This window comes from Ornithodoros turicata, chromosome 5 (genome assembly GCF_037126465.1).
Source record: "Ornithodoros turicata isolate Travis chromosome 5, ASM3712646v1, whole genome shotgun sequence".
NCBI lineage: Eukaryota > Metazoa > Arthropoda > Arachnida > Ixodida > Argasidae > Ornithodoros > Ornithodoros turicata.
In genome coordinates this window covers 71,316,116-71,332,704 of record NC_088205.1, presented here as the reverse complement: position 1 = coordinate 71,332,704, position 16,589 = coordinate 71,316,116, and the positions used below count along the sequence as shown (strand labels likewise).

Here is a 16,589-nt window from a genome sequence, read left to right as displayed (position 1 = left end):
GCACTTTTCAGACGAAAAAAATTTAATTAAATTTAAAAAAGTAAATTGTCAGCCGATGCCGAACATAGTGGTACCGGTATCATAGATGTCGTTCCGGATGCGAGCGTACCTTGAAGCCTCGCGAAAAGCCGCGTCGCGTCAGCTTGAGGGAGGGGGACACCGGAGAAGAGCTCTCTCACTTTCGCGCCGCAACCTCCTCCCCCCTCTTACATCGAGCTCTAAGCGGACTAGGCTTTAGAGATCCTAGAAGGCAGAACAAGAATATGGCGTAGAGAGCGAGAGCTCCTTGAAGGGGCACTACGCTGTATAGGGATCCCTGAAGGCGAAGCGAGAATATGGCGGCAGCATTTTTCTGGTCTGTAGGACAGAGAAGCAGAAAACGAGGCGCCATCTGTTGTAGCAAGAATACCACGTCGTCTGGGAATATGTGCCGGGATGAAAATGTAGCGGTGTTATCGACGGACGCAACGAAGCAAGACGAATAACTCGCCAGAGAACAATAAGAAAATGTTATACATTGGTACTTGGTTTGTCTCGTATCCGACGTCTTAGCGAACGACAACGTAAACGTCGTCATTGTAGGGTAACTTACGCCGTGGTATCGGGCTCCATACTTTTGACCGGTTCTGCGCTGATCCTGACTTTTGTGCCCACCTTAGGAAGTTCTTCCTCTATACCAGTTGCTGGTCTCGCCCTGTATTCACCCTTGAAGAAGAATCGGAGGGTGATGTCCCCGTAGCAGAGACGAGGGTCGAAGCCTGATAGTGACGAGTAACTGGCAAAGTCTCTACAGATGGCAAGATAAGCGAATGTTTCGGCTTGTTATCAGTACCGCCTTCGTTGATACGGCGACATTGTTGTTAAACCATCATCTAAGCGCTCCTTTGCGTTTGAATGGCATCATCAAAATGGTTCATGCTCACTTGGGGAGCTCAGTGAATTCGGGGCAAAGCAGCTTTACTACTTGGCCATGGTATCCTTCCGTGGTCTTCTTGCATTCTTCCAGAACGTGCGCCAACGGAATGGACGTCTAAAAACGCATTGACAAGTGGATTATTATGATTTAAAGTAAAGACATTTACGCTTAATAAAGTATTCCTCAAAGACGCATAACCCTGTGTTCCAGTAAACATCGTTATCACTGTGCCGTCATTTCGTTGTCTCAGTGCCAGAACTCACCCTCGTACTCTCGGCGCAGCATGTTACAATATCCAAATATACCACCCTGTATATGGACTCCTACTCCTAAATGAATCCTACGCATGTACACTCGTTACAGGTTTCATCTTTCAAGTACCATCTAAGGTCATGCTCTCATTCCTAGGCACCCGCCCCTCCACTTCCAGTAAGAGCAAGAAACCTCCCTTATAATGAGCAGTTTTTTCACTGTTTATTAATCCGATGTTTTCAGTAATGCCTTTGTGAAGCCAGCGCCTTACCGGACGTGCCTCTGCACTGCAGAACCATCGTGAGGAGGTTCATTTGATGCCAATGTCCTGAATAAATACAGCTGGCAGTATATACGTGAAAGGGTAGTTTCTACGGTTAACTCGTACTTCTACAACTTATACGGCTGAACGTGTTACTGTCCGAGAAAACGCACTGCACGTTCTTCAGGTAGCACTAGTTGGCCTTCGGCTATCCCTGACCACAGCGATTTTAGGAGGGACGGGGGTCCGGATGGGGGTCCTGGGGGGTTTCTGTAGTCACGAAGTGCTTCATTTGATCCTATGCAGTATGTAGCATGCTGTCGTAGACGCCTCCCTTGGAAAAATACTGAATCCGCTCTCTTCCCGACCAGTTAGCATGATTAACTTGACTGGCTTAACTGGACTACCGCTTTCCGTACCTTATACCTATGTCACTGCTTCACGCCGCAATCTAATCAAGCAAACCATGCGCTCCAGAATCCATTATTCCACCACCTCAAAAACGCAGCCACTCACATAAGCAAGCATGGTGTCAACCCTGGGCTTCTTGACGCCTTTAAAGCTAACTATTTGTCCCTTGCTCCAGATGCCAACGTTGATGTACTTGTACGCGCTCCTCACTTCGAAATTAAATTCCTGGAGAAAGACGGGTTCCTGCGTCGGAAAAATCAATATGTCCACGTTGGAGCACCACTTGTAAAAGACCCGTGCACGTAGCTAGCAGCTAAGGGACGCCACAGTTCCAGCAAGCCACGTATACGTCCCACCAGCGAAACTTAGGAAAAACATCGTTAGGTACCGTTGTGGACAAAACGTAGGCAGTACGTTTGATCGGAAGATGCCTGGCTCTAGCTCGTTCCAAGATGGCTGTGCTGTCACCGACCTTCTTCTGGGCCGCTTTCAGGCCTGCTCCGCCTTGATAAAATTGATAGCAAAACTTTAATATGGAAAAGGAGCGCACAGGATTTACTATGCTTCAATGTCCCAGAGGATTTCAGGCTATGAACAGAAAGAGAAATGTTCTCTGTACTAACTACTAACAGCTTTCGGTATCTATTGACTGACTGACTGACTACTTTATATCTCGCCAAGTACGACATAATAATGATGATAATAATAATAATAATTCGGGTCTTTACGTCGCGAGGCAACAGTGATCATGAGCGACGCCACAGTGGTCGGGTCTATGGATCCATTTTGCCCACCAGCTATTGAAGGTATTTTGCGGTTTCTTTTTCTCACAAAAAACTACATTTGTACGTATACGAAGACATGTTTTTCTTCGAAGTCTCACCAGAGACCACCTTGTTTGTTTGTTTGATGTTGTTGTTGTTGCGTTGTTTGTCATCGATGTAAACTGCGTAATTTTGTCTCCGTGAGTAATATGGCGATCGTCGTCGGCTATAAGCACTGGAGCGCACGTGAATATGTGGCATCGTTGGCATTCGTAACACTACTGACGTCACTTCAACCACTCCTGTTGCGCACTCGAGTGGAAAAGTGCACAGCACACTCCTTGGAGATTTGCTGTTACATTTAATGGTCAGCGCCTATTTCGAACAGAGCTCGGAAGTATCGGAGGCACTCATCCTGTAACATAACGCAACCCTTTTGAACTGTGGGCCCAGTGAAAACGCTTTCTAGACTTTTGGTTCTATATAGGCCTAAGCCTAGCACATAGACCCTTCTAGAACCTGGGCCCTTTTATGATTCTAGGTCTTTTGTCCTTTCCAAAAGCACACAGGAAGCATGACGGCACCTGCAGGAATCGTTCCAACTGAAGGTACCGAGCTAGAGATTTAGAACCCGTGGCTTTCAGAGCTGTACTGACTTCTGCGAGGAGTTGTGGTGAGGAAATGTATTACCAGTAAGGAGGTTTGCAATTGAGCCTTTCTTTGCAAATGGTGACTTCGGCTTTGCATCTTCGGTGGTCGCGGCATCTCCCTCTGCGGGCTGAATACAAGAACTAGTATGAGGTGTATTCTTCAGGCTTCTTCTGTATGAATAGCAACTCCGCAAGTTGTAGCGCTTTCAAGGACGCCGAATGACTTCCGCGCGCTTGCACGAACATTGAGGAAGTTCCTCAGAGTCCAGTAGCATCGGTAATGCTGGTATGCATGGAATGCATCGGTAATGCTCAATGCGGTTCTTCTCTACTGAGGACGGCACTGGGGAATCTCCACGACGTTCGTGTGCAAGCTGGCCTTATAGCATGGGTTTGCAAACCCGTTCGGAATCTGTTGTTCATTCTGTTTTTCCATGTGTGCCAAGTTTATCAAGTTTATTTGCACACACATTCAAAAGGCACACAAAAGGCGAGGCGAGGCGAATATTCGCTTTGTACACAAACGGCTCAACGTTAACATCCCAGATGTCCTGAAACATAGCTAAACACAAGAACAGTCAAGAAAGAGATGGATACGAGACGATGTATACCTTGTTGGTTGCATGCTCCTTGCCGAATGTGTTCCAATCAAACTCTAGCTTCCTCTCTACTTTAATCGTTATCCTGTAATGAGACATTGTGCATAGGACCAATATTACATGACGCCTTGTATTCCATTCAAACAGGTGCACGTCATCAACTTGTCAAGATTGTGCCGCGACGCTTAGGACACTTCAATTCGCAGGTGAAATACGTAGTGGAGAGCCTAAGAAGAACGCCGCCCCACACGTATACATGCTCGATAACCTTTCATAGCTTTCATTGATCCACGGCTCACCAACGAGTATACTATGTTTTCTGACATTTCTTTGTTTTCTTTGTTACTTTTATCGAAAGCATATTCAGTTTTGTATCGCACTCGAAAACTGCCATTAGTGCCAAAGTATGTGTTCTGTGAATATGTACTGCTTCATGAATTTTTGTATTTTCCACAAAAAACATTAGTCGATGGTGAAATATTGATACTCACGGTTCGCTTATCCTGTTGAGAATCCTCAATGCCTGATTCATATCGACCACCGGATGGTTCTTAATAGCAATCAGCACGTCTCCCTGCAGTAATAATGATGTGTTGTTGAATGCACGCAAGTAGTATAGAAATGTGTCCTATAGCCAAGAGTTTTCTCTAATCCAATTTCCAATTCTAAGCCATAATCCAGTTCTAATCCAACACAATTTAGTTCTGATCTAACACAAGCCAATTCTAAGCCATCTGATTGGCCACCATTAGCTCCGACCCCTTCACATTGATTGGCCCATGCTAAGCCTACTGATCGTTGATTGGTTGACCGTAGCTCCGCTCCTTTATGTTAATTAGTTGGCTTGGTTCCGCCCACTTCACGCTGAATGGCCCGTGCTAAGCCTACTGATCATTGATTGGTTGACCGTAACTCTGCCCTTTTATGCTAATTACTTGGTTCTGCCCACTTGAGAATTGTATTGAGGACAGCTCTGCCCCTTTATGCTAATTAACCGGATCCGCTGATCGGTCCATTCTAAGCCTACTGATCACTCTCTACATTTTCCAGACTTTCTAAGCCCTCTGATTGGCCGTCCCCAATCTAAGCCTACCAATTGGCCCGTTCTAAGCCCACTGATTGGCTGATTAAAGGAGCATTACAGTGGTATCTAACATGGCCAAAAACTGCTGTCATCTTGTAAAGCAGTATGTAAAGCAGCATTCCCACAAAATATTTCTGTCCAAAGTTGTTTCACCACGGTGCAATTAATTTGGAAAATCGCTGCCGCAGTGACAGGCCGGAGCGCTCCAACTGCAGACCACACCCACTCTACTGTGACGTTGGTGGTAGAGAGCCCCTCATTCGTTCGCAGGAAAAACAGTCTGCTACAAACATTGCGAGCTGTTTCTTGTTGACTTCTATGCTTTATATGATTTATATCCAGTTTTCTAAAAAAAAAAAAGAAACGAAGCCATATATGCAGCCTGAGAAAATAAGATTACGATCAGAAGAGTAATATATCCGTGGCTTCTGTGCAATCTCAGAATTCACAGTAGCAGAAAGCAAGCGACGGAGGCGGTATTGTGGCGCCACCTGTTAGCCACTGAACCAACTGTGCTGTGAAAACAGTCGGACAGGCTGCACACTGTCGGGAAGCACGAGGTTTTCGCTGTACAAGCGCAGTTAATTTCGGCCTGCACCACTCGTTCTTCCGGTGGTGTCTGCGGTCCAAAAAAATTGTGGTTGTGCCATGGACAGCCTTCAAACCCTCCGTTTCGGACATCACGTAGCCGGAGAATGCATGGAGTCTCCGAGGCGGCAGCAGACGCTCCGGCCCGCGCGATGTTGCTCACCTCGATCATGTGCTTCCAGGTCCAATGAGGAGCGTCCTCACCACTTGCGTCACATAGTGACGCGCATGGTGGCGCTCATCACGTGCCTATCGTGAAGGCGAAGGAGGGCGTTTCGCGCACGGGAGGTCCGGGGAGCTATTGCAGGCGTCCCAATTTCGTTACGGTTCCACTAATTGTGGGAAAACTGTTTTCGGTCGCCTAACATTCCATACTGACCAAAAACAGAAACAAAGTTGTAGGCCTCAAGACTGCTCCTTTAAGCCTGCTGAACATAGACTTCGTTAGCGGCCGCCAGATGGCAGGCTCGGCAGCGTCCCCGCTGCGGCTTTATCTCATACGTCCAAACTTACCTCGTGCCACCAGATGGCGCAACTCAGGTGCATCAACTCCACGTGGTTCCACATCGAGGCGTCACACGATGAGAGAACTTTGTCATGATGTGTTGCCCCTATCGCGCTCCCGTTTCACCGCAAACAAGTTGCGGAACATCATACGCGACGAGTACCTATCTTGGACGAGTACCTGTCGGCTTACAGGAAGCAATCACTGCGCGAGCTTCAGAAACTATGTCAGGAAGAAATAAGAGTCCTGGAGACGATCATCAATCGTGCTAGGAGCTATGGATGAAAATAAAGATGCATCACACCTCGCTACACAGTCTGCTCGAGTTATTCCACGATGCGCATGCAGTTCCAGCACCCCGCTCGAATTCTCATCTCCGGTGCGTCCATGTGTGGCAAGACGCAGAATATAATGAGACACCCCGAGTTATTTAGCATTCCACCGCAGAAGACACTCTACGTACGAAAGTACGCAGCTGGATGAGAAAAGGATTTCGACGACGTGAAGTTTATGGACAGGATACCCACAGATTGGGATGAACAATATCCCACTCCCATAGTTATCGACAATCAAATCATGAAAAAGGGGGTTCTATCAGAGGTAGAGTCGCTGTTTGTGCATGGTAGCAGCCGTGCAGCCGTGATCCTGATCATACAAGCCTTGTTCTATCACAACGCCGCTTTTCGAACGATGTCGCTTAACGCCAGTTATATCGTATTGTTCCGGAACGCTCTGTCCGTACAGCAGATCGAAACCTTCGGACGTCAAGTATTCGGGAAACAAGGGCTCTCCTATTTCCTTGACGCATATAACCAGCCGACGGAGAAGGCACACGGTTATTTAGTTGTACATCTTCACTCGCAAACACCTCCCTCTCGCAGCCTGCCAACGGGTATTTTACCGCACGACCGACACTTCCTGTTTACGCCCACGAAATGATCGCCGATCTCAGAAGACATCTCACGCTCCTCAAAGTATTGGCCACCAGCAAACCGGCGCACCGCGCAGAGTTACTTAAAGAGCTCAGCTGCGACGACATTCGAATCCTTTCGGAAATCTGTCTGAACATTCTACGCGGAAATATCCCACTTTCGACGGAACTTCATAAAAACTTGAAAAAACACAAAAAAATCCTCCACTTCCTCGCTTACAAGTCAGTTAAGAAAGACAAGCTGATTAGGAAAGACAAGCGTTTCGTATGCGAGCGTTGCGCACGCTCTTTCCTGAAGGAAGAGAGCATGGCGAAACATCGTCCCCTGTGCGCTGATGTAAACGAAATCATATTGGAATTTTGCGAACCGGGCAAAAATTTTGTAGAATTTATTAAAATACAGTACATGCAGCAGTACAACTACGTCATCACGTTGGACACGGAGAGCATACTCGCACCCAGTCTTGGGTAGGAACTAAGTTACTTTTAACTTGTAACTGTAACTAGTTACTTTTGGGGGTAACTAGTTACAGTAACTAGTTACATTTCCAGAAAGGTAGCTTTAAACTGTAACTAGTTACTATTTTTGTGAAAGTAACTGCAAAATGTAACTAGTTACTCGAATAAATGTCGTTCCTTTTTTTACTTTACTCTACCTTCCCTTACTACCCCCTAACAGTGTCTTGCTTCCTTTTATCCGTAATCGGTATGTGCCCCGTGCCTTGGGCTATTGACCAAGCAGGGAATTCCAGCTTTGCGAACAGAAATTTGTCGAAGTTAGTGACCCTCAACCGTCGGAGTGAGTCATATGTGAGTAACAGTGTCACTGCCCGGGATCCTGCCTCCTGTGGATATGGACAAGGGAATGATTATGCACAAAGAGAAACTTTCCAATCAGCTCACTTGCGCTCCTACCAGTGCAATGGCTAATCCTGCTCCAGTTGCTGCTACCATAAGCTTCCGTGGCCGCTCTATGAAGCAACCTTCGAGTTTGTATCATGGAAGGACGAGAATAATTTAACTGTAAAGTGCAAGCGATAGAATAAGATGTACTCGGCAAGCAGGACGTCAACTTCAAACCTGAAAAAGCATCTTGAGGCGAGTTCCTTCTTCTTGCATATGTCTCTCTCTCTCTCTCTCTCTCTCTCTACACGTTACGAAACATGTGCGTATCACAGTGCTCTTCTTTTTCACCGCGATGCACCAGGTCGCATGCACATGTCGTATTTTTCCGTGTGGGATAACCGCGTATTAACTTATACTGCTTCTGGTTAAGTGCAAGACAACTTTTATTGCACTTGAGTAAATGTACATAAATGTATGTTTTTAACAATTGTATTACCCTCTCATGGACATTTTTATAAAAAGTAACTGTAATGTAACTAAGTTACTTTCTCTCAGTAACTGTAACTGTAACTAGTTACTCGACCAAGAAAGTAACTATAACTGTAACTTAGTTACTATTTTTGGCAGATAAACTGTAACTGTAACTCAGTTACATTTTAGAAGTAACTTACCCAAGACTGCGTCGCACCCAGTGGTGTTGGCATGCAGCGTCACGTCACCTCTAGCTTCTGCGCCGTGCTCGTGCGTACCCATGATTCGAAGGTGATGCGCATCAGGACGCACCATGGTGAAGATTCTGCGATGCAGTGCGTGAAAGCTTCGATGGAAATGCGGGACGAGATGATCGCCCTGAACGCCTGCCCCGCCGCAATGGTGCTGAATGATGAGCAATGGGACCAGCACAGAGCTGCCACTCACTGCGCGTACTGTAAACGGGAGCTCGCGCAAGATTTACCCCATGTCCGACATCACGACCGTTCCAAGTGTTGTACTGTCGGCGAAACAAATTACATCGCGACGCTGTGCAACTCCTGTAATGTGGCGTGCACGACGAGAGAAAAACTGCCCATCATGGTGCACCAATCTGGCCTACGATTTGGCCGGACTGCTGCGGGAATTTCACCATCTCGAGGCCAGCTCCCTTCATCGTGGCCAGTTCCATGGAAAAAATTCGATCATTCGAAATTGGCACCTTCCTATTCAGAGATACCATGCAGTACCTAAATTTGTCGCTGGGAGAGCTCGTGGAAACCGTCAAATCCATAGGGGGCGCAGAGGCGTTCCAATGCCTGAAGCAGGTATTTAGAGACGACTACGAAATTTTGCTTCGTAAAGGTGTCCCGTACAGCCACGTTAGCTCTTTCGCAGTGTACGACGAATTGGCTCTGCCGGCAAAATCCGCATTCCGAAACGATCTGACGGGGGAGGATATAAGCGACGAAGACTATCAGTACGTGCTGCACGTTTTTGAACGTTTTGGGTGCTCGAATCTGCGGGATTATAATGTATTGTACCTGAAAACGGATGCCCTATTACATGCTGACGTAATGCAGCACTTCCGACGCCTGTGCTACGACGCGCGCGGATTGGAATCGCTTCATTGCGTTTCTCTGGCATCCTATTCGTGGCAATGCGCTCTAAATTACACGCAGGCAAATTGGAACTGATCATCGATGACGACATGTACCGGACCATCGAATCGAGTGTTAGAGGCGGGCTCTGTCAGGCGAACAGGCGTCATTTACGGGCTAACAACCCTTTGTGCAGTGGCTACGATCCCGATAAAGAGGAGGTGTACCATATCATACATAGATTGCAACAATCTTTACGGATTCAGTATGATAAAGCGCCTCCCCGTCGGCGATTTCGAATGGGTCGAGTATTTTAGCTTCGTGGATTTTATGCGTCACCCCACGGATTCGGACGTGGAATACGTTTATGTGTGCGACTTGGAGTATCCAAAATCTATCCACGCGCTGATGCGGTACCTCCCCCTGGCTCCCGAGAAGGTGGTCGTCCCGAAGGAATGGCTCTCACCATTCCAGCGAGGGCTCCTCGAAGAGTTAATGTATCAGCCCGCGAACAGCAAAAAGCTGCAGGGACAAGGTCGAGTACGTTGTTCATTACGCGCTGCTCGCGCTCTATTGTAGATTGGGCATGAGGGTGACGAAAATTCACAGAATTCTAAAATTTCGTCAGGCACCATTCCTGCGTCCCTACATCGAGGACAATGTTGCCAGAGGCGTCACCTCAAGCACGATGTTCGAGAAATATTTCTATAAAATCTCAAATAATGTGGTCTTCGTGAGAACGCTACTAAATAAATTTAATATGCGGGATATTCAAGTAGCCTTCAATGAGGAGACAGCGAGTCACCTCGGGAGTCGGGTGGAATGTGTGTGAATGGAAATTTGGTCCCCCTCAATTGCGTCATGTACGAAATGCGCAAAAGAAAAGTGCGATGCGATTTCCCCCTGCAGATTGGCTTCACGATTTTAGAACTGAGTAAGTTAACCATGTAGTTGTTCTACTATGAAACCCTGCTAAGTAAGCTCACTTGTCCGGTGATTACCTGCTACTTTGACATGGATTCTCTGATCCTCGGCCTATTCTGCAAGAACTACGAAGATCAGTTACGAGCGATCGCCGTCGAACATTTAGACTTGTCTTCCTTTGATCGGGATCATCCGTTGGACAGCGAGAGGAATCGCGGTAGGCTTGGCGCGTTCAAAAGTGAAACGGGTAGCATACCCATAGAGGAAGTAATATGCTTGAAAGCCAAAATGTATTCCATCAAATTAGCCGGAGGAAAACAGATAGCAAGAGCTAAAGGGGTCAAAAAAGAACACTGTGCGCAAACACCTCCTCCATGATACGTACCACGATACCCTATTCAAGCACACTAGCGTATCGCACGAACAGGTGTCAATAGTGGGAAAGAAATGGTGCATGTACACCATCAGAAATGTGAAAAGAAGTCTGATGGCGTACGACGACAAACGATACCTCTACAATGACGTGGACTCCTACCCGTATGGAAGCTGCGAATATGGTAAGTTCGAGTGGATGACGTAGATAGCAAGATTTCACCTGGCGTTCTTTCCACCACACAGATGATGCAGTGGATGAGAAGGAGTAGCGTCATTTGGACTGCGTCACTGGAAGGATGTGGTACCTCATTCTCTTCTCGCTCGTCTCGTGCGTGCTGGCGCTCGTCGCCGGCAACTGTATGGCGAGCAGTAAGCTGGGGAAGGATAAGCACACGTACGCGCACGAATGCCCGGGCGACATCTTGGCCATCAGAGAGTGGCACGTGGTACCTATGCGATCCGGCATTAACCTGGACAGGAACGCTACTGGACCGCTGCGCACGTGCCTTCACTCGCTGGACGTGAGCGACGGCTACGAAGATATCCAGTGCACGTGGAAGTGTCAACTCACGCAGGATGAAATTTTTCTCGGCCACTGTCCCGGAGACGTCTACATGATCCGCCACTTCCGCGGAACCACGCCCAGCATCAAAGGAATCAATCTCTCCAAGACTGCCATGCTTTTCCTCAAACATGTACTCAATAAACGCTGAAATGTATTTTGCTCCTGTCTATCTGAGATAAAGCCACAGCGGGGTCGCTGTCGAGCGCGCCATCTGGCGGCCGCTAACGAAGGCCATGTTCAGCAGGCTTAATCAGCCTTTCAGTGGGCTTAGAACAGGCCAATCAGTAAGCTTAGATTGGGGACGGCCAATCAGAGGGCTTAGAAAGTCTGGAAAATGTGGAGAGTGATCAGTAGGCTTAGAATGGACCAATCAGCGGATCCGGTTAATTAGCATGAAGGGGCGGAGCTGTGCGATCTGCGATCTGCATGCGCCAATCAGCGTGAAGTAGGTGGAGCCAAGTAATTAGCATAAAGGGGTGGAGCTACTGTCAATCAATGATCAGTAGGCTTAGCACGGGCCATTCAGCATGAAGTGGGAGGAGCCAAGCCAACTAATTAACATAAAGGAGCGGAGCTACGGTCAACCAATCAACGATCAGTAGGCTTAGCATGGGCCAATCAACGTGAAGTGGGTGGAGCTAATGACGGCCAATGAGATGGCTTAGATTTGGCGTGTGTTGGATTAGAACTGGATTGTGTTGGATTAGCACTGGATTGTGTTGGATTAGAATTGGATTGGAATTGGATTAGAGAAAACTCTTGGCTCTAGGACACATTTCTATACTACTCACGCAGGTTTTATGACATGAACGAAATACTGAGACTACAGTCAACCCTCGTTAATACGACCAAAGCCGTTCCTGCGGGTTTTGGTCATAAAACGGATTGTCACATTAACGAACACCACGTGTTACGAGTCGTACCGTACCCTCTACGTATGCTTCAAATAGTACAGAATTGCGTAAGCTGGAGCGTGGACACTGTAGATCGTACTATATCCAGGGATAAACCGCTATTGGCCCAGTCGGCGAGACCCTGGTGAGTGCATGGTGGCTCCTTCAATCTGACGCATATCCGGCTTCTTCATTCCGGTACTTGTGTCTTCTCAGACATGGTCGATGAATGCTGTATGACAGCAGCAGGTTCAGTGACGAACGGTCATAGTAGCGAGGGTAAAGTACGCGTGTTCGTCCCTATTTGTGCGGAAAATACTGGACATTGTCATATCAACGATATGTCATATTAACCAACAAGAGTTACCATTGGGAGAGAACAGTTCTCGAGAAAAAGGGTCATAAAGCGGGGATGTCGTATTAACGAGTGTCATACTAACGAGGTTCGACTGTAAATAGTAGTAGTGTGAGGCTTTTTACGCTACGTTGCGCTACTTTACGCCCGCCGTCCAGCAACCTGAAGTTCAGTTTGGGACAAAGTTGATGGAACGCCGTACTGACTTATTTCTTCGTCGGATCGGCCCCATGCTTGTTTTCACGAAGAGATCGAATAACAGACCGGTGACCGGCTGTTCAATGCATATCCCTCATATGTGTATCCGCTCCTGCTTGCTGTCAGGGCGTCGCTTCAATAGAGAAACGCGGCACCCCGCGGTGTTCCGTAAACTTTTGTCTCAAGCTGTACCTCTGTGTACTGAACGACGGTGTATTTATGATATTTCAAGTCATCCAGAATTAGGGATTTTTCTTGTGTCTCCCTGCATAAAACATATCCTTCCGAATGTTCACATGCGGACTACCAAGACCTTAGCGTGCTTTTTCGTCTTCTCAAAATCGTACCGCACTTTCCCTCAATCCCAGCTTCCCTGTATTCCGACGGTATCAAAGCCACACTTTGACATACCACTTTCACTTGTGCAGCGTCGAACGGGGAATCAGGAGTCACGCTATCTACAATGACACCTACCCGGAACTTCCCTTCGATCACCGCCTGCAAGTGACATCCAGGGATAAGAAACAAAGCGAACAATATTGCGTAACAAGCTCTTTGAAAGTAGAGTCACTAAATAGGAAGCAGGGTAGCGACACTGAGCCACGCCGGCGAGCGAGTCCGCCATCTTGAGTCAGGCGCGGCTGCGTCGCCTAGCAACGGGACGCCATTCTCCCCCTTCTCCCGTGGAGAACAACACGCGGCGCAGCCAGCTCGCAACTCGCAAAACCAGGAAACCGGCTTCGCATGGAGGTGACGCCACATGGACGGCGGCGACTTCTTGGAAGGCGAAACCACGTGACACGATCGGCCCAACCGCGGACACCGAACGGCGGCTCCGGCGCGGAAAAGGGATGCGATACTCTGTACCCCTATTTAGTAGCTCTCTGTAACATACCTGTTTCAATTCAACGCCAGGCGAAACGTACTTTGGCTTCTCGAAGTCCAGTTCCAATGTCACCCACGGAGTGCCCACAACTTTGTCCATGTCAATCCACTGACTGTCATCTGATGGATGAAGTAGTAGAAGTGTCTGTCCAGAGCGATGTCTCTGCGCCTTTTTCATCCCCTTTTTTTTGTGAACAGTTCGGTAACAGAGTGCAATAAAATGGAAAGGTGGAAAACCTGGATATTCCGGGTGTTTCACGAAGGTCCTCCGATCAATAATTCATAAACAGGGGGCGCTATCGAAAAGCTTTGTTTTCAGTGAGCATCCCTGAGACATTGGCCAAGAATTTAGAAGTGAGCAGCTCATTTGCATAGGCTCATTAATTAAATTGAATTCCTAACATTTAAATTTCACGTCGGATGCTTTCGGAACTTCTGTTTTACCGACTAGAACCTCATGCGAAAATTACTCCGGAAAAACGAAACACGTCGACACTAGTGATTTTTACAGTAATCGACTGGTTTCTGTTTACACTGTTTCTTGCACCGAGCAGCCTACATAGCGGAGCAGCAGGGGCATAGTCAGAAATTTTTAACGGCGAGAGGGGCAGGGGGGAGTCGGGGTGTGGAGGTGGCACAACGAAATATGTATCTTTGCTCCCACATGTACTTTGCAAAATGGTGATCGACAGACAGTGATGATCACATCTTATGAGTGCCTGAGCGAAACAACCTGGGGCACCGTGAAGAAATTGCGCCATCCATACTGGGGTGGCATACATTGGGGAGGGAGGCTCTAGACCCTTAAGCCACCTGGCCGCTGGTTATGCCGCTGCACCGTAGGTTATCATTCGACTACAACTTCAACATCACGTCGCTGCGCACCACTTAATATCACGTTAGTCTCCAAGATGTGGGGGTGAACGACTTATGGTGTTCGCGAAATACTAAGAATTCGCTGCGCACTTATTAACGCTGTTTCACCTTCACGGTACGCCGCCATTTGTTCAAACAAAATAGCCGCCGCCGCAAACTGTCGTCTGCTATTTTTTTTCTTTCTTTCGAACGTGCCCTCCTCCGAAAATCGAGGCAAGCGCGAAGAGCACTCGGCTATAAGTCTGCATCAGAGGCGGCTTTCCCAAACCGCGCCATCTGTGACGCACTTGTGTTTCTGTGGAGCATTCGGATGACGCACCATCATGACGGCATTTCCGATGCACGGTATGCGGTGGCGCATCTCAGACTATTCGAACGCACCCCATAAGTCTCGAACAGCGCAACGGATGTATCCTGTTCCTTTTGTATTGTTATCGTGATAACGACATATTTCCTTTCGTGAGGAAAAACATTTTGCACTATATATAGTGCCCCTTTAAATGCGTTCCAGTGTGACACAGCGTGAGGCGGTATCAACTTCCATATTGAGAACCACTGTTGCAGAAAATGAAACCGTTGAACAAAAATGCTCCAAGAGAGAATGTGTCTTTTCGAATCTTACCAAGAGATAGCATGCAGTAGAGTTGGAAAGACCCTTCGCAGAGCATCAAACGCGAACATTGGACCACCGTAATCTCCAGTGGCCCACTCTGATGCACTCTCTCCCTTGCTGGTGGATTGATCCGAAGCTCGGGAAGAAGAATGAAAGGCTTGAAGCGGATCTTGTAGATTGGCAGGGTGTGCTTCTTTCGTATGACACGTCGAATCTGCGATCAAGTCACATTGTGCTGCATCACCTGAGCTCCCGCCCGAAAGAGGAAGATTGATTGACTGATTGGTTGAAAAAGGAAAATTATGGGGATAGAAAAGTAAGGTCATCCTGATCATGCGCATGCATCTTATCGCCACCGCTTGGACGTGTAAATGCTGTCGCAGCAAAGTCTGCACAGCGCCATTAACGGCCCAAGCGGCCACGGATAAAAACAGTAGGGAGTTTCATCAGCGGGTTCTGCGTGGTGCAAGTGGTATGCGTCAAGGAGAGCTACAAACCATGTAGGAACTCCACAGAAAAAGCGGTGCATCTTGCCAAGTGCGAACAACCCGAGACCGTGTATTTGGAAGTACCACGTCGTCTGCTAAACTACCGCGCGTTGCATATTTTGGGAGCGCTGACTTTTGCTGCTCACTCGCGCCACCTGGCCCACAGAAACGGGTCTATAGGATATCCAGCAGAAATTGTCTGTTCCCTCGTGGTGTTTCCGCTCATGACGCTTCCTCAAAGGGTACGAGATAAACGTCAAAGGGCAGACATTAATAAACTTGAGAGAACGTACCAGGCTCATGACGATGTTTGCAACTTGAGGAAGATTTTTTCCTTGAAGGGACGACTCGACGGATATCACTACCTTGGGTTCCTGGAAGTGAAAAACCGCGAGCAACATTGGAGTGAAGTGGAGGTAATCGTGTCAGGGTAAGGAACAAGCTAGGGCAATTTTGCGTTCTGCATTATTCGTTTGCCCACGTGGGACAATCCCCTATACTGTAAAACTATACTTATTCCCATCCCGTTTGCTGTCCTGCAACATGTAAAGACTGAACCTCTCCGAAACGCACGTATTGCCTTCATAGTGGACCTCTTTGACACACGCGTCGTATCCTAACGGCTCTCCAAAGAAACCATGCTCGACGCGCGTCAAAACAAATCCACGTGGGTAGCACAAGGACCAAAACGCGGTCCGGAGTGTGGCCGACAAGCTCGCGCCGTTCGTGCGGTCTCCCCACTGGCAGGGATTTCCCTACACCCCCCTGCATTTTTGCAACACCCCCCCCCCTCAAATTTCTCAGGTAACCCCACCCAGCTCGGCCACCAAAACGTTCTGGTAGAGAGTCCGGCGCCGCGAATTACATCCTGTACTGTCAAACTTGGGCTGTAGGACCACAGTCATGCAGCGTACCATGCATTTGTCCAGTCTGTGTGCTAGGTATTCATTTAGCTTCGTGAGACAAGGTGCCAGTCTTTTTTCTTTGTCGGTCGTGTGATTATGCATCTTAACGTTGTAATGCTGTCCATAATGAATC

At 47.8% G+C, this 16,589-nt stretch overlaps 1 protein-coding gene across 5 annotated transcripts in view; it reads right to left on the bottom strand.

Moving 5' to 3' along the window:
* LOC135394710 (PDZ domain-containing protein 8-like) overlaps nucleotides 1-16,589 on the bottom strand; it is a 35,329-nt gene that overhangs the window by 12,141 nt on the left and 6,599 nt on the right. For 4 of the 5 annotated variants that reach the window (XM_064625582.1, XM_064625583.1, XM_064625586.1 and 1 more), the window contains 11 exons: nucleotides 15,845-15,925; nucleotides 15,073-15,277; nucleotides 13,585-13,694; nucleotides 13,101-13,187; nucleotides 4,346-4,428; nucleotides 3,867-3,939; nucleotides 3,296-3,383; nucleotides 2,230-2,345; nucleotides 1,947-2,084; nucleotides 924-1,030; nucleotides 593-787 (listed from right to left, as the gene is read on the bottom strand). In XM_064625582.1, coding sequence (XP_064481652.1) covers nucleotides 593-787; nucleotides 924-1,030; nucleotides 1,947-2,084; nucleotides 2,230-2,345; nucleotides 3,296-3,383; nucleotides 3,867-3,939; nucleotides 4,346-4,428; nucleotides 13,101-13,187; nucleotides 13,585-13,694; nucleotides 15,073-15,277; nucleotides 15,845-15,925 — 1,283 coding nt within the window. The remainder of the gene's footprint in view (nucleotides 1-592; nucleotides 788-923; nucleotides 1,031-1,946; nucleotides 2,085-2,229; nucleotides 2,346-3,295; nucleotides 3,384-3,866; nucleotides 3,940-4,345; nucleotides 4,429-13,100; nucleotides 13,188-13,584; nucleotides 13,695-15,072; nucleotides 15,278-15,844; nucleotides 15,926-16,589) is intronic. The other variant, XM_064625584.1, reaches the window with a different exon arrangement.